The sequence below is a fragment of the Lithobates pipiens genome, unplaced genomic scaffold (genome assembly GCF_037356315.1).
Source record: "Lithobates pipiens isolate NorthernLeopardFrog02 unplaced genomic scaffold, aLitPip1_a1.2 Scaffold_18, whole genome shotgun sequence".
NCBI lineage: Eukaryota > Metazoa > Chordata > Amphibia > Anura > Ranidae > Lithobates > Lithobates pipiens.
The window spans coordinates 604,436,794-604,455,241 of record NW_027507758.1 but is presented as its reverse complement, the minus strand read 5'-3'; the positions used below and the strand labels follow the sequence as shown (position 1 = coordinate 604,455,241).

Sequence of the window (18,448 nt, the reverse complement as noted above, 5' to 3'; positions counted from 1 at the left end):
TATCGGTAGATTTCCCCACTTGAGGGTTCCCCGGCTCGGTAGACCCCCCACTTGAGGGTCCCCCCCGGCTCAGTAGTAGCCCCCGCTCAGTAACTTGGTAGTACATTGCCGCCTCCCCCCAGCTTCCCACTCAATAGTATGTTCCTGTCCCTCATCCCCCGCTCAGTAGTACATTGCATTACTCCTCTGCCTACACTACCTACCCCCTTCCCCACTCTGTTAATCCTTCATTTTGCTGATCTCCTGCTCTACTCATTCCCTGCCGCTCGGTTTCCCACTAGGAACCTCGCTCTGGTCCCCGCTGACCTTCCTTCTCTATCACTCCCATACTGTGGTAAAACAGTGGTTAAGCCGCATTTTTATTGCCCCTCACACTTCCCCCGTTGCTGCTGAAGCAGCGGCTGAGGGTGTACAAATGCCATAGCTGCGGTGCTTTGCTTCGCATCCGCTGCAGAAATTCTACCCCCTGTTGTGCATTCAGCTGAACGGGGCTGCGCTGGAGCCCTGCACAATGTGTGCCATTGCAGCACAGTTGTCTGGTAATTAGGGGGTTAAAGGTACAACACGGATTCACCATCTGTTGCTGTTAGAATAGCAATCCGAAAGTGTATTGCTCTTCAGACAGCAAAGCATGGGGGGGGGGGGTGTTTTAAGATGAAAGCGGCATGGTGAGGTATCATTTTTGAGACAAAGCAAACTCAGCAGTGTGCTCTGGACGGGTAAGGTAACCATAGCGAGGTGCTTTGATTGGCATTCAGAGCCCTTTAAAAAAGCATTGCAAATGCCTCCTTTTAAAACAAATGGAAAGGAATTCTGCCTTCTTATCTTTATATTATATTATTCTGGCCAGGTACTTTTTGTTTTGTAAGTAGTTAACTTCTGCTCAGTATACAGAAAAAAAAGTACCTTTTATTTATCACATTTTGCATAGTTTTTGTGCGTATTTTGATTATGTAGCATCAGGGCTCCCTCTGGTGGATAAATTGTGCATGTCAGGCCAAATCATTTCCAAACCTTGGACTTTTAGGCCCCAATGCACACTGGACGTTTAAAAAAAGTTATGAAAACGGCAGTAGCTTTGCAGTGAGCTTTACAACATTTTTGCAATAGCGCTTTTTTTTTTTTCAATGGAGAAAAAAACGTCAAACATTGGTAAGCCACGTTTAGCCACGTTTAGCCGCGTTTATCAGCGGTTTTTGACGTTGGAGAGTTTTTACACCTGAAAAACTCCTCTCAGAACCCCATTATTATTTTTTTTATTATTATTTTTTTTTGTATTTATTTTTTTTCTTAAAAAAACGTCCCAGCTAAACACTTCTTATAACAGCCTATGTGTGCATGGACACATAGGATAACATGGTGGGTAACATTATTGACAGCTTCTTTCAAAATGTAACTAAAGGACCGGGCCTATTTTTCAGACTCTGTTTACAAGTTAAAAATCATATTTTCTTTGCTAGAAAATTACTTAGAATCCCCAAACAGTTTTTTCCCCCCCAGATATCCTAGAGAATACTTTCTGTCACGCCGTATTTGCGCAGCGGTCTTACAAGCGCAATTTATTTTTATATTTTTTTGAGAAAATGCATTTCTTTTGAATTAAAAAAAAATAAGACAATAGTAAAGTTAGCCCAATTTTTTTATTATAATGTTAAGCTGAGTAAATTGATGCATGTCGCGCTTCAAAATTGCGCCCGCTCGTGGAATGGCGACAAAGTTTTACCCTTAAAAATCGCCATAGGCAAAGTTTAAACATTTCTTCAGCTTACAAGTTTTGAGTTACAGAGGAGGTCTAGGGTTAGAATTATTGCTCTCGCTCTACCGATCTCGGCGACACCTCACGTGTGTGGTGCGAACACTGTTTTCATATGCAGGCGCGACTTTTGAATGTGTTTTCTTCTGCATGCGAGCTCGGCGGGACAGGGTGCTTTAATTTTATTGAATTTTTTCTTATTTATTTTCCTTTTTTTATTTTGACATGGTCCTTTTAAAAAAAAAAAAAAAATGGTAATTTTTATTTCTATTACAAGGAATGTAAACATCCCTTGTAGTGTAAAAAAAGTGTGATATGATCATATTTATACTAAAATGCAATTAAAAAATAAAAAAATCCCCTTTTAAGAGAATTGGGCAGAAGTGACGTTTGAGGTCGCTTCCATCCTCTAATGCTATGGAGCCGAGTGGGGGGTCATCTCCCCCTCGCTCGTCATCCAGGCTCAGAGTAGAGCGGACGCGATCATCTCCATCGCTACCGACGGCTCCGGTAAGCGAAAGAGCAGACCGGAGCGTCCTCACCCGCCCTCGATTTTAAAAGTGATCTTGCAGCGAATCCGCCGCAGAGACCACTTTTATCTGAAAGCCCTCTGAAGAAGAGGATACCGGGGTTATGGCCGTGGACCGCACGCTGAAGAAGCTTACCAGGGTTATGGCCGCTAGCTGCTGCCATAACGGCGATATTCCTCTTCAAACTACCGACGTATAACGACGGCGAGCGGTCCGCAAGTGGTTAAAACGGCATCACAGATGTCATTGTATTATATTTATATCGACTCGGTTTATTGCTAAATGATTGTGAAATTCAAGACGTAGCTGGGTGTAGTAAGATGTCCGCTTCTGAATGCAGGTGTTCTGTCAGATTAGCAAACCTGCGCAGTAAGTATTTACTGCACACACAGGGATGGACGGACACACAGGGACGGACGGACACACAGGGACGGACGGACACACAGGGACGGACGGACACACACACAGGGACGGACGGACACACACACACAGGGACGGACGGACACACACACACAGGGACGGACGGACACACACACACAGGGACGGACGGACACACACACACACACAGGGACGGACGGACACACACACACAGGGACGGACGGACACACACACACACACAGGGACGGACGGACACACACACACACACAGGGACGGACGGACACACACACACACACACAGGGACGGACGGACACACACACACACACACAGGGACGGACGGACACACACACACACACAGGGACGGACAGACACACACACACACAGGGACGGACGGACACACACACACACACAGGGACGGACGGACACACACACACACACAGGGACGGACGGACACACACACACACACACAGGGACGGACGGACACACACACACACACACACAGGGACGGACACACACACACACACACACAGGGACGGACGGACACACACACACACACAGGGACGGACGGACACACACACACACACAGGGACGGACGGACACACACACACACACAGGGACGGACGGACACACACACACACACACAGGGACGGACGGACACACACACACACACACAGGGACGGACGGACACACACACACACACACACAGGGACGGACGGACACACACACACACACACACACAGGGACGGACGGACACACACACACACACACAGGGACGGACGGACACACACACACACACACAGGGACGGACACACATACACACACACACACACACACACACACACAGGGACGGACGGACACACACACACACACACACACAGGGACGGACGGACACACACACACACACACAGGGACGGACGGACACACACACACACACACAGGGACGGACACACACACACACACACACACACACACAGGGACGGACGGACACACACACACACACACACACAGGGACGGACGGACACACACACACACACACAGGGATGGACGGACACACACACACACACACACACACAGGGACGGACGGACACACACACACACACACACACACACACACACAGGGACGGACGGACACACACACACACACAGGGACGGACGGACACACACACACAGGGACGGACGGACACACACACACACACACACACACACAGGGACGGACGGACACACACACACACACACAGGGACGGACGGACACACACACACACACACACACACACACACACACAGGGACGGACGGACACACACACACACACACAGGGACGGACGGACGGACACACACAGAGGGACGGACGGACGGACACACACACAGAGGGAGGGAGGGACGGACGGACGGACGGACGGACGGACGGACGGACACACACACACAGAGGAACGGACGGACGGACACACACACACAGAGGGAGGGACGGACACACAGGGACGGACGGACACACAGGGACGGACGGACACACAGGGACGGACGGACACACAGGGACGGACGGACACACACACACACACAGAGGGACGGACGGACACACACACACACACACACACACACACAGAGGGACGGACGGACGGACACACACACACACACACACACACACACACACAGAGGGACGGACGGACGGACACACACACACACACACACACACACACAGAGGGACGGACGGACGGACACACACACACACACAGAGGGACGGACGGACGGACACACACACACAGAGGGACGGACGGACGGACACACACACACACAGAGGGAGGGACGGACGGACACACAGGGACGGACGGACACACAGGGACGGACGGACACACAGGGACGGACGGACACACAGGGACGGACAGGCATGTCTCACCCTCGGCTTATACACGAGTCAATAAGTTTCCCAGTTTTTTTGTGGTAAATTGGGGGCCTCGGCTTATATTCGGGTCGGCCTATACTCGAGTATATACGGTAGATGACGGAACGTCCCTTCCGTTACCTAATCTGACAGGTCCCGGATTCTGACAGAACATCAGCCTTCCTTTCAGTTCTTGCACAGTTGTACCGGCTCCTCTCCTGGACTGAAATTACTTTCTCTAAGTTTCACTGCACACTGTGAGCTTTTCACAATGTGCAGTTAAAAGCTGCAGACAGTCAGAGCCTGCTTCATTTTCTGCCTGGAAGACATCCAGTATCATCTAGCCCTTTACTCCCTAGCCTGGCTGTCCCTTTCATTCACTGGATTTCAGTCTTTTTCAACCACGGTGGCTCAGCCATCACATGCGATACCATGCAAATACAGCCCGCCTAGGATCACCCACCCCTCCAGACTGACATCTACCCATCACTGCATTGTTCTATTTGCATAACTCCTCCTCCCAAGAAGGTTTTTTTTTTTCTTTATATGTATACAGATAGAAACACTGCAGCAGCTGTCTACAAAGTAATGTAAATGGAGTGGCCCATTTTCCATTTATCTTACTGTTATGGTAGGAAATATATAATAATGGATAATAATTTGGTAACAGGTTCTCTTTTTGTTGTGGAGCTCCAGTATTTTTTTTTATTTTTTTTTTATTAGAATGGGGAAGAGTTAAAGTTCCTCTCCGGTTTATTTTTTTTGCTGTAAGTGTTCTTGTTTTGAGAAGTTTTGCGTTCATTTCCTGCTGTACACAAGACGTGATGGGAAATGAACCACTTCCCCTCTTCCTTCTCTACCCCCCTATGGAGAAGAGAAGTGTTTACATTTTGTTCTGTAGACCCGTGTATTCACCAATCACTTAATTAATACACAAGATAAGAAAGTCATATCTGTATCTTCTTGACATGGAAATTTATAGATAGGCAACTCCTATCCTCATATTGGCGGCACAGTGGTGTAGTGGTTAGCACTCCCACCTAGCAGTAAAAAGGGTCGCTGGTTCAAATCCCAACCACGACACTACCTGCCTGGAGTTTGCATGTTCTCACTGTGCCTGCGTGGGTTTCCTCCAGGTACTCCGGTTTCCTCCCACAATCCAAAGACATGCAGGTAGGTTAATTGGCTTCTGTCCAAAATTGGCCCTAGTATAAGAATGGGGACCTTGGATTGTGGGCTCCTTGAGGGTAGCGACCGATGTGAGTGTGCAATGTATGGGGATAGGGACAATTGTAGACACTCACTCAGGTTGAACTGGATGGACTGGTGTCTTTATTCAACCTTACTAACTATATTGATTAGTGGTTCAAAATTTAATAACTACTGCAGTAGGGAACACACACAAAAGATACTCTCAGCATCTTTCCAAATAACTGTTCTGCTTTATTATGACGCAATTGAGGGTTTTTATACACATGATTACGTAGGTATCACATTAATATTACAATTGTACTTTTATGGTAACAAGGGGCGTAACATAGGCAGGCTAATTCTAATCAGGACTTGAAAGAATGCAAACCTAATGAAAACATTATTAGTGCTGTGTGCACAGTGAGGGCAGTGAGCAATACATATAAAATAGAATACAATTATACACAATACTTACAAATTTCCTTTACACTTCTCTAGGACAAACAAGGCTTTTTGTTGATATTCTCTGCAAAAATGAATTTAAGAAAAATCCATAAAAACAAAACAAAAAAAACAAACTAAAAAGACGCACTTTTAACTTTGATCAGTGTTGGTTAAAAATGATAGTGTTATTAGGGCTGGGGGAAAGAATCGATTTAAATCTTGAATCGAATTGAGAGGTCAAATCGATTCAAATTTTCAGCAAATCGATTCAAATTTTCAGCAAATCAATTTTTTTTTTTTTGGGGGGGACTTTTCTTTTTTTATTTATATATATATATATATATATATATATATATATATATATATATATATATATATATGTGTATATATGTATGTGTGTGTGTGTATATATATATATATATATATATATATATATATATATATATATATATATATATATAATAAATTTATTTTTTTTTCACTGGGACCGGCGCTGACACCGCACCGGTCCTGAGGTGCTGCGAACTAGGCAGAAGCCGTCGCCTCGCCTAAAAACGCCTGCCCGCAGCTCCTCAGGACTGGCACGGTGTCCATCAAAAAAAAAAAAAACTCGTTTTAAATTGTGAATTGAGTTTTTATTTAATTTTTTTTGTTTTTAAATCGCAGATTTTTTATTTTTTTTGGGAGAAAATCGCCCAGCTCTAAGTGTTAGATATAAATTTATATAGGGCTGGTTCACACCAGATGCGGTGCCAATTCACACTGCATCAAAATTGCAACCTGTTCATTGAAGCTGAGTGTATGTTAACGTAAAAACACCCATCAATCCGTTTGCAAAACATAGCGCGATTTACAAAATCGGAGCACATGGGTGTGGACACCCCATGCACTCCGATTCCAGTGCCGACAAAAAAGGTACTGCTCGAGTTTGGTCCGAATAAGATGCAAATGCGTTCGGACCAATGCATTTGCTATTTTTTATATTTATGAATCATTGGTGAGTTTAGAGATTCAAAAGTGGTCTATATATAAAAACATTCGCCATGTAGATGTCTTAACCATTTGCACCAGAAATGTTTGCCCTATTGTTTAGAATATGATTTTTCCATCAGCATCAGCTCCATCTAGTGGCCATAATGCAGTATTTTTCCTGAAATAACTAAAAGAAAAAAAAAAAGCTTTATGGCCACTAGATGGCACTGACATTTATTGGAGATAATTAACGAACAGTATGGCCGACATTCATGGTAATTGTGTGAATGACATCTTCACAGTCAATGTTCTATACAAAGACCCTTTACATTTTTATATTTATTCTTCTGTTTTGGGATAATTAGGAGGAGCTTTTTCTGTTTCAGCTGCCACTTCTACAGCAGCAATATCCATTCAACCCTAGGACCTCCGAGCTCCGCATCTCTTAGCACTTTTGTTTCATATATTTTGTCCAGATATATTTTATGTACCTTTTTTTTTTTTTTTTCACTTAACAGTCGATGAAAGCGCCTGAGCTGAAAGATCGGTTACAGGAGTCGGAGAAGCTCATCCAAGAAATGACCGTGACGTGGGAGGAGAAACTGCGCAAGACGGAAGAAATCGCTCAGGTTGTAGCCCACATTGTTGTATTCAGTATTTTGGTATTGATGATTCATTTCTTTTGGGTAACGAATATCCAGCAGAGAAGGCTAGATCTAAGTGACGGGTGAATTGAATCAGTTTGGGCTTGGTCAGTTTGTGTTTGATTGAACTGCCTGGGCACTTTATCCTCATAATAATTTAGTTGCCCTAGGCCCCTTTCACACTGGGGCGGGAGCTATGTTGGCGGTAAAACTGCGCTATTTTTACGCTTTTTTGTGCTTTACCCTAGTTTTAGCTGCGGTATTCGGCCGCTAGCTGGGGACGGTTTTACCCCCCTGCTAGCGGCCAAGAAAGGGTTAAAAGCACTGCTGCAGCAGTACTTTGCCGGCGGTATGGCCGCGCTGCCCCATTGACTTCAATGGGCAGGAGCACTGTATACACCGCTCCTTCACTGCTCCAAAGATGCTGCTAGCAGGACTTTTTTTTACCGTCCTGCCAGTGCACCACTTCAATGTGAAAGCCCTCGGGAGTTTCACACTGGACACAGCAACAGCTCTTTCAGGGCGCTTTGCAGGCGCTATGTTTAGGGCCTTACTGTTGTCAGCAAAAATATCACATGTTGCAGTCTCTGGGTGATCCATAAATTGCGCCCAGTACTCATTAACCACTTCAGTTCCGGACACTTTCACCCTCTTTCTGCCCAGGCTAATGTTCAGATTTCAGCACCATGTCACAATAGTACGCCTGCCAAGTTCTGTACATACAAGTATAATCAGTATTAAACACGTCACCATTTTTCTAGGTAAATATATTTCTAAAGGTGCTATTGACACGACATTTTCACCAACCCATGCAATCCATATATACAAAGACACCAAAACAAATAAGTTCAGAAATGAAGTTGTGTAATAAAATGGAAGGACACAGGGAAAAAGTATTGAACACGCAAACTGAAATGTATTTAATACTTGGTGCAAAATCCTTTGTTGGTAGCGAGAGCTTCAAGACGCCTCCTATATGGAGAAACTGGTCACATGTATTGCTCAGGTGTGATTTTGGCCCATTTTTCCACACAGCCTTCAAATCTTGAAGGTTCCATGGGCCTCTTCTATGGGCTCTGATCTTTAGTTCTTTCCACAGATTTTCTATTGGATTCAAGTCAAGTGATTGGCTGGGCCATTCTAGCAGCTTTATTTTCTTTTTTTGAAACCAAAATAGTTTCCTTGGCTTTGTGTTTGGGATCATTGTCTTGATGAAATGTCCACCCTCGTTTCATCTTCATCATCCAGATGGCAGCAGATTTTTATCAAGAATGTCTTGGTACATTTTTCCATTCATCCTTCCTTTAACGATATGAAGTTTGTCAGTATCATATGCTGAAAAACAGCCCCACACCATGATGTTCCCACCTCCAAACCTCACTGTTGGTATGGGGGTGTTTTTGGGGTAATGCGCAGTGCCATTTGACCTCCAAACATGGTGTGTATTATGGCATCCAAAGAGTTCAATTTTAGTCTCCTTTGACCAGACGATATTCTCCCAGTATTTCACAGGCTTATCTAAATGTTGTGCGGTAAACTTTAAACGAGCTTCAACATGCTTTTCCTTCAGCAATGGAGTCTTGCACGATGAGCGTGCATACAGGCCATGGTGGTTGAGTGCATTACTTATTGTTTTCTTTGAAACAATTGCGCCTGCTAATTCCAGGTCTTTCTGAAGCTCTCCATAATTGGTCCTTGGCTCTTGGACAACTCTTCAGATCATTCTTTTCTGTCTTTCTCTGTTGGAAATCTTGCTTGTGGCTGGTTTATGGTAAAATTATGTTCTTTCCACTTCCAGATTATGGCGCCAACAGTGCTCACTGGAACATTCAGAACTTCTTTTGTAACCAATGCCATCAGTATGTTTTGCAACAAGGTTGAGAAGGTCTTGAGAGAGCTCTTTGCTTTTACCCATCATGAGATGTTTCTTGTGTGACACCTTGGTAATGAGACACCTTTTTATAGGCCATCAGTTGAGCCTGAACCAGCTGATATTAATTTGCACTGACAAGGACAGGATTGCATTATAATTACTGATTTCAGCTGGTGTCTTGGCTTTGCATGGCTTCTTGCACCTCCCTTCATGTGTTCAAGACGTTTTCCCTGTGTCATTCCATTTTATTACACATAACTTAATTTATGATCTTATTTGTTTTGGTTTCTTTGTATGTATGGATGCATTGGTTAACCAAGTGGTGAACATTTCATGTCAATGGCACCTTTAGAAATCTATTTACCTAGAAAAATTGTTCGGTACTTACCCGCTGTAAGACCTTTGTTCTTGAGCTGTGACCCACCAGACAGTCATGAAGCGTGCACCTTGCAAAGGGTTCATTAGCTAGAATACAATCACTAAAGTACTAACTTGCAGTGATCTTCTTTTTTTCCAATTAAAGGCATCCAGGTTTTCCGCTTTCATTTTTTTTTCCGTAGAATTCCTCGTCAATCTTCAGATTTGCCCCCTCAATGACCTGTATGCCAGTGATTACAGGAGAACCCTGTTTTGTGTTGGGTCTCCACTGCAGTTCAGTAGCAGCCAACACACAAACCAGGAAGCAAATGTCAAGTGACATCCAAAAGAATGTTGAGATATTGTACAGGATAAGTGATGTTACGTCACTCCAGCTTTTCAGACAAATAGTCCTGGCATCTCAATAATGCCAAGAATGGAGGTGGGAGGGTTGTGATTGTGTGCAAAAATTTCAATGTGCATGCCATAGTATGGGTTTTCATTGAGTAAACTGTGTACATTTATAAGTACCAGGATCCCCAGAGTCTGCCTCATTACACGTTTGGGGCAAAGTGACAGGGTCTCTTGAAAACATATTCCCCTTGACCACCCTTCCCCACTGCTCTAGTGGTCCATAAAAGCCATGAATATTATAGTGCCTGAGCGCTCAGTTGCCAGACCCCTACACTGTGTATGGTGGAACAGGTCTAGATGGGTGGAGATTTAAGGCGCTGACAGATGAAAGTAAGGAAAGAAAGTTGGAGATGGTTGGAGTTTTTGGGATTCAAGTGAACCTGTCAGTTTAAAAAAAAATAAAAAATAGAAAAAGTAGTTGCTCCACATTGGGGGCTCCTCATTTGGACACGTTATGGTTTGGGCACTCCTTTGAGCAGAGGGGTACGGCAGCAGGAGGCCTACCGAGAGGAGTGGGAGGCCCTTCTATCGGTAGGGGAAGGTAATTAGGTTCCTGTGATGGACTATGGTGATTTCCAACCTTGCTTATGTCTCCATTAAGGAAATAGTTAATCTCTGAGCACAGACATTCACACACACACCTACAGTAGGCACACCTCAGATTCTGCATGGCCAGAAGAGATCATCAATGGGGGGCATTGTCCCTCTCTGGGGTATCGGCAAGTAAAACATGTTGGCCTCCTGCTGCCGTACCCCTCTGCTGTGAACAGAGTATGCATTGTTGACTTTATGAGACTAGTCTACTCTGGGTTAGGTGCTCTTCCCTTGACAGAACTGCAACCTCTTGAGGAGGGTTCTTTGGGTTCCTCCTTTTTGTTCTGGCTCTCTTCGCGTGAGTTGGCATAGCTGTTCTGCCCAGATGCCAGGTTCTTTCCCAGGTGATCGGGAGTTTTCTCAGTCTTATGGCTTGAGGTCATAGTTAAGGTGCTCTTCAGCAGGATTTCCCGGGGCACCTGTATGTGCTAGGGAGGGTGTTTAGCTTTATCCTCGGTTGTTGGTGGTTCTAACGACAGTCAATTACATATTCTCGTTATAAAACGTGTAAGTTTGACTAAGGAGCTGACTTATGAAACAGGGCGACAGTGGCATATATATAAAAACTAGATCCTGTGCTGCACCACCATAAATGATATGTTTATACCACATGTACAGAAATGATCATACAATAATGAATATCCATAAAAAGCGTAAAATGTGCAAAAGTCCCAAATAATAATTAAATGTCAATAAGGAACATATGTACACCCCATGAAATGTGCAAATTGTGCTCTTTATTCCACTTGTTAAACACATCTTCCACATTTAATCGCCAACTCTCATGACTCCTAATCCACCACCACTAGCAGCTTGCTTCATGAAGTTGACCTACCCAATATTCAGTCACACTGTGCCTGTCCCTTTAAGGGACTATATGGGGTCCGCTGTTTTTATGTAATAGATGACCTCTCACATTACCATCCATTCCCGAAGACCAGTAACAAAAGCATATGATAAAACATTATAGTGCTTTCCGTAAAATAACCATTTTATTAAAGTGTAGATTAAAAACACTCACAAAAAGCGTGCACTATAATATATAACTGGTGCACCACAGTAGCTTAGACCATTTTCACATGAGCTGGCACCTATTCACATAATGGGGAAGACCGGAGCTTGTGTGTACTGTGATTATGTACAAGGAACTACTGCCGCATTCCCCTCGGGACTGGGTATGTTCTCCTACTACAGACCGCTTTTTGGGGTACTCTCCTCCATGACTCGTAACTCCTCCCATTTACGCCACCGTCTCCTGCTCCTTACACGTTATGCCACCATCTTCTCCTGCCACCGTCTCCTGCTCCTTACGCGTTATGCCACCGTCTCCTGCTCCTTACGCGTTATGCCACCGTCTCCTGCTCCTTACGCGTTATGCCACCGTCTCCTGCTCCTTACGCGTTATGCCACCGTCTCCTGCTCCTTACGCGTTATGCCACCGTCTCCTGCTCCTTACGCGTTATGCCACCGTCTCCTGCTCCTTACGCGTTATGCCACCGTCTCCTGCTCCTTACGCGTTATGCCACCGTCTCCTGCTCCTTACGCGTTATGCCACCGTCTCCTGCTCCTTACGCGTTATGCCACCGTCTCCTTACGCGTTATGCCACCGTCTCCTGCTCCTTACGCATTATGCCACCGTCTCCTGCTCCTTACGCGTTATGCCACCGTCTCCTGCTCCTTACGCGTTATGCCACCGTCTCCTGCTCCTTTACGCGTTATGCCACCGTCTCCTGCTCCTTTACGCGTTATGCCACCGTCTCCTGCTCCTTTACGCGTTATGCCACCGTCTCCTGCTCCTTTACGCGTTATGCCACCGTCTCCTGCTCCTTTACGCGTTATGCCACCGTCTCCTGCTCCTTGCGCGTTATGCCACCGTCTCCTGCTCCTTGCGCGTTATGCCACCGTCTCCTGCTCCTTGCGCGTTATGCCCCACCGTCTCCTGCTCCTTGCGCGTTATGCCCCACCGTCTCCTGCTCCTTGCGCGTTATGCCCCACCATCTCCTGCTCCTTGCGCGTTATGCCCCACCGTCTCCTGCTCCTTACGCCACCGTCTCCTGCTCCTTGCGCGTTATGCCACCGTCTCCTGCTCCTTGCGCCACCGTCTCCTGCTCCTTGCGCGTTACTCCGTCTCCTCACGTGTTATGCCGCGTCTCCTGCTCCTTACGCCACCGTCTCCCACTCCTTGCGCGTTACGCCGCCGTCTCCCGCTCCTTGCGCGTTACGCCGCCGTCTCCCGCTCCTTGCGCGTTACGCCGCCGTCTCCCGCTCCTTGCGCGTTACGCCGCCGTCTCCCGCTCCTTGCGCGTTACGCCGCCGTCTCCCGCTCCTTGCGCGTTACGCCGCCGTCTCCCGCTCCTTGCGCGTTACGCCGCCGTCTCCCGCTCCTTGCGCGTTTACGCCATAGTCCCCCGCTCCTTGCACGTTACGCCACCGGCATGGCTTTCTCGGAGGGATCAGACAACGGTAGCAGCCTCGGTAATTCTGTTCTAACAGGCTCACTTTAATCCCTACTTGTGTTTAGAAGGCTCTCAACTGGTTATCATGGCAATTGAAGTTTCTCCACAGATCACTTTAAAGAGGAAGTAAACTCTCCCACTCTGATGCTTCTTTTCATTTAGTCCATTATAATAAGTCATTATCAGACTATAGCCACTGTAATCCAGTACAAATCGCATATTACTTACTGTTTAAAGAAACTTTAAAAAACTTGTTTCCAGGGGTTAGGCAGCGCCATCTTAAGTATTGTTTTCTGAGTCCACAGTGGAGTGCATTTCCACCCTTACATTGAGCACTTCCTGTGCTGTTGACCAAGCCTCTTTCTCAATCCAACGTTTCTATGGCAACCCTGCTTCCTTGTTCATAGCTGACTTGTTTATTTCATAGTATTTACTTGTTCCAATGTCTAATATTTGCCTTTGTCAGACGTATCCACTTCAGCTGATAAGACTGCAGTGATGGCCATGTTTTAGACTGTATGTCATGTCACATGGTCACATGGTGTGTAGGAGGAAGCTCTGAGTGATTAGCAGAGTTCAGTGGTGTGCTGTAGGAAGTCCTGATAACAGATAGATAAGCACATAGAGAGTGTGCCTTAAATCAGGGGATATCTGGGCATGCTCAGTGATGTCATTCTACAGAACAACAAGGATTACAACAATACTAAGCAAGTAAGGAGATATCTACAAGCAGTGGTCATTTGGGTTTTTATGCTGATTTACATGGGACAAAGTTGTGGGGGAGGGTTTACAACCACTTTAATTTGGTAGCACTTTGCTGATGTTGGTGTGTGGATTGTATGTATGCTCATGTTCTATTCTGTCCGGTCTTCTAGGAACGCCAGAAGCAGCTCGAGAGTCTCGGTATATCACTCCAGTCCTCAGGGATTAAAGTCGGAGACAACAAGTGCTTTTTAGTCAATTTAAATGCAGACCCTGCCCTCAACGAGCTTCTGGTTTACTACCTTAAGGTGAGTCAGTAATGGAAATTGCAGAGATCTGTGAAATATGGGCAATTCAGGTGATGATGAGATATTTTATTGTTGGACTGGAGGCCCTAGAAATGTTTTATGTAAAGTAAAATACAGAAGTGAGATGAAAAAGTACACTGCAGGTAAAATTAAACCTGAAGCCCTGTGGGGGGCGGGGACGGACGGACATGGGCTTACCTGGCCAAAACTTCAGCTTTCCATCCAATCATTTCTCTAGGCACTGGGCCACCTTCTGCCTAAGATGCCCATATGCTACTAACCACCTCCAAGGCTCAAACGTGTGTGGGCATGTTCCCAATCTACTGCTATACTTCACAGAAAGTCATTGCCATAATGCAGATGGCATAACCTTGCAAGATCCTCTGCTAAGCTTTAAATCCTGTTAGTTCAGCCTTCATTAGAAATCAGCCTACCTGACAGGCCCCACTTCCCACAGTGTCTCCCCATGTCCCCATAATCTTTAACCTCCCCCTCTGCACAACCCCGCCCACCCCCACTGTACATACTGCCAACTTCCCCTCACCCCTGGAGCCCATTCACCAGACCACAGATGCAGTGACAGTTCAGAGTTCAGGAAAGTCCACACCGCGGCTTTATCATGTTCATATCTGAAGAGGTCCTGCAGTGCCTGTCACCAGCAACCCCAATGGACATTGCACTGTGGCTAACGGCAACCCCTTCTGGGCCCAGGCCCTCCTGCTAGCCCGTACTCTCCTATCAGCAGAGATATTGGTGGTGCTCATCTGGCTCCACACTGTGCCCTGTGGACTCTGCATGACTGAACCAGAAGCAGATATGTTGGTAGCACTTACTCCATTACTTGGGGTACTGGAGGGCTTTGATTTTTATATATATATATATATATATATATAGCCTTATTTCAAACTCACAGCCTTTGCTCAATACTTTGTTGAAGCACCTTTGGCACCAATTACAGACTCAAGTCTTTTTGAGTATGACGCTACAAGCTTGGCACACCTATTTCCGGGCAGTTTCTCCCATTCTTCTTTGCAGAACTTCTCAAGCTCCATTAGGTTGGATGGGGAGTGTCGGCGCACAGCCATTTTCAGATATTTCCAGAGATGTTTAATCGGGTTCAAGTCTGGGCTCTGGCTAGGCCACTCGAGGACATTCAAAGAGTTGTCTTGGCTGTGTGCTTAGGGTTGTTGTCCTGTTGGAAGATGAACCTTCGTCCCAGTCTGAGGTCCAGAGTGCTGTGGAGCAGGTTTTCATCAAGGATGTCTCTGTACATTGCTGTATTCATCTTTCCCTCAATCTTGACTAGTCTCCTAGTTCCTGCCACTGAAAAAAAAACACACCACCACCATGCTTCATTGTAGGGATGGTATTGGCCAGGTGATCGGTGCCTGGTTTCCTCCAGACATGACACTTGCCATTTCAGGCCAATGAGTTCAATCTTTGATTCATCAAACCCGAGAACTTTGTTTCTCATGGTCTGAGAGTCCTTCATGTGCCTTTGGGCAAACTCCAGGTGGGTTGTCATGGGCCTTTTACTGAGGAGTGGCTTCCATCTGGCCACTCTATCATACAGGTCTGATTGGGGGAGAGCTGCAGAGATGGTTGTTCTTCTGGAAGGTTCTCCTCTCTTCACAGAGAAACACCAGAGTTCTGTCAGAGTGACCATCAGGTTCTTGGTCACCTCCATGACTAAAGCCTCGTACACACAATCGGATTGTTGGCAGACAAAGCACCAGACTTTTGTCCGATGGGCGTGTGCCGTGAACTTGTCTTGCATACAAACGGTACACAATTGTCGGCCAACTAACACGAATGTAGTGACGTACTTTGTGGAAATTCAGCTCTTGAGTGCCACCCTTTGGGCACCTTCTGCTAATGTTGTGTTTGGTGAGCATTGATTCTGAGCATGCATGTTTGTACTTTGTACTCTTGTGTGACGAACTTGTGTACACATAATAGAAAAATCTGACAACAGACTGTTGTCCGCCGAAAATGTACTAGCCTGCCATCCAACATTTGTTGGCGGAAAGTTGCCCAACAATTGTCTGATGGCGCGTACTAATGGTTGGATTTTAGGCAGTCTGTCATCACACAAGTCCCTGCTGAAAATCTGATCGTGTGTACGAGGCTTTAGGCCCTTCTCCCCCGATCGCTCAGTTTGGCTGGGCGCTCCGCTCTAGGAAGAGTCCTGGTGGTTCCAAACGTCTTACATTTACAGATGATGGAGGCCACTGTGATCATTGGGACCTTCAATGCTGCAGACCTTTTTCTGTACCCTTCCCCAGGTCTGTGCCTCAATACAATCCTGTCTCTGAGGTCTACAGACATTTCCTTGGACTTCATCACTTGGTTTGTGCTCTGACATGCACTGTTATCTGTATGAGCTTATATAGACAGGTTTGTGCTTTTCTAAATCGTGTCCAATCAACTGAATTTACCCCAGGTGGACTCCAATCACGTTGTAGAAACATCTCAAGGATGATCAGTGGAAACAGGAGGCACCTGAGCTCAATTTTTAGTGTCATGGCAAAGGCTGTGAATACTTATGTACATGGGATTTTTCAGTTTTTTATTTTTAATAAATTTGCAAAGATTTCAAACATACTTCTTTCACATTGTCATTATGGGGTATTGTTTGTAGAATTTTGAGGAGAATAATGACTTGAATCCATTTTGGAATAAGGCTGTAACATAACAAAATGTGAAAAAAGTGAAGCGCTGTGAATACTTTCCAGATGTACTGTACCTGCTCTGTGCAGCCCGGATTCTCCTCTTTTTGGGTCCCCCATTGGCATTCCGGGCTCCTCCCCTCTGCCGAGTGCCCCTATAGCAAGCCTCATGATATGGGGGCACTCAAGCAGGCTCACTCCTGAGCTGAGCTGCACTCTGTGTGTCCATTTACACATAGGGCGCGGCTCAGCCCTGCCCTTGCTCTCTCCTTATTGGCTCACTGGCTGTGGTTGACAGCAGCAGGAGCTAATAAGAGAGTCCTGAGGGAGCCTGCAGCTCTCATGCACATAGCTGGATCGAGATGGGGCTCAGGTAAGTATAAGGGGGGGGGGGTGAGAGGGGAGCTGCACCCACCCAGAAGGTTTTTTCACCTTCATGCATAGAATGACTTGAAGGTAAAAATCCGTGAGCCTTTTGGGACCACTTTAAGGTGTGGTAAGACAGGTTTTACCATCTGGTATCGCAGTGCAAATGACATTTTTTTAATATCTTTCTTGCTGGAGGTTTTTTTTTTTTTTTTTGTTTTGCAATAGAATTTGCATGTCTTCTTTTTTATTTTTTTTTTTTTTTTATTTTTTTTTACAAACTTAACCTCTTTGTTGCTTTCATTTTCCTGTCCTTGATTTTGATTCAAGTAAAGAGGGGAAAAAAAATCACTTCTGAGGTCTAGGTAACAATTGCCGATTGTCTCATTACGCTACAACGTCCCTGCCTATTCCTCAGTGTTGGCGTCTCTCACCCATGTCCAGCGGCTGCAGTGCCAGCAGAAATGCATTGAAGCTTCTTCCTGACCTGCTGAGCCTTTGTGCTGTGTCAGGCACACACAGATGAGGGTAAGACCACAGGATCTTTCCTTGTGTTCAGTAATCGGAGCCTCCTGGGAAGGAGAATGTGTCCCCGTGTACAACAAGAGCTTTCTGTTTTATCAGGGAGCTAAGCGTAGAAAGTCTTTATGTAGGACAGGGGCTTCTGGAGCCATGCCAACCTACCATCAGGTCGTCAATGGAAAACTGGCCTGGCCTAAAATGTGCTGACAGGCTCCTCTCGTGGACTGAAATGGCTTACTCTGATTTCGCTGCACACTGTGAGCTTCTCACAATGCATTAAAAGATGCAGATAGAGCTTGTCTCATTTCCTGGCCAGGGGACATCTTAGCCCTGGCTGTCCTTGCTCCGCCCCTTTTTACTTGATTTCTGTTCTCTCAATCTTTTGATTTCAGTTCTTTCAG

General features: G+C 45.8%; 1 protein-coding gene across 1 annotated transcript in view; it reads left to right on the top strand.

Moving 5' to 3' along the window:
• The window catches only part of KIF13B (kinesin family member 13B), a gene marked incomplete in the record, with an annotated part of 350,254 nt that overhangs the window by 160,646 nt on the left and 171,160 nt on the right, over window positions 1-18,448 (top strand). The window contains 2 exon segments of the mRNA XM_077489267.1: window positions 7,661-7,771; window positions 14,356-14,490. Of these exon segments, the coding sequence (XP_077345393.1) occupies window positions 7,661-7,771; window positions 14,356-14,490 (246 nt within the window).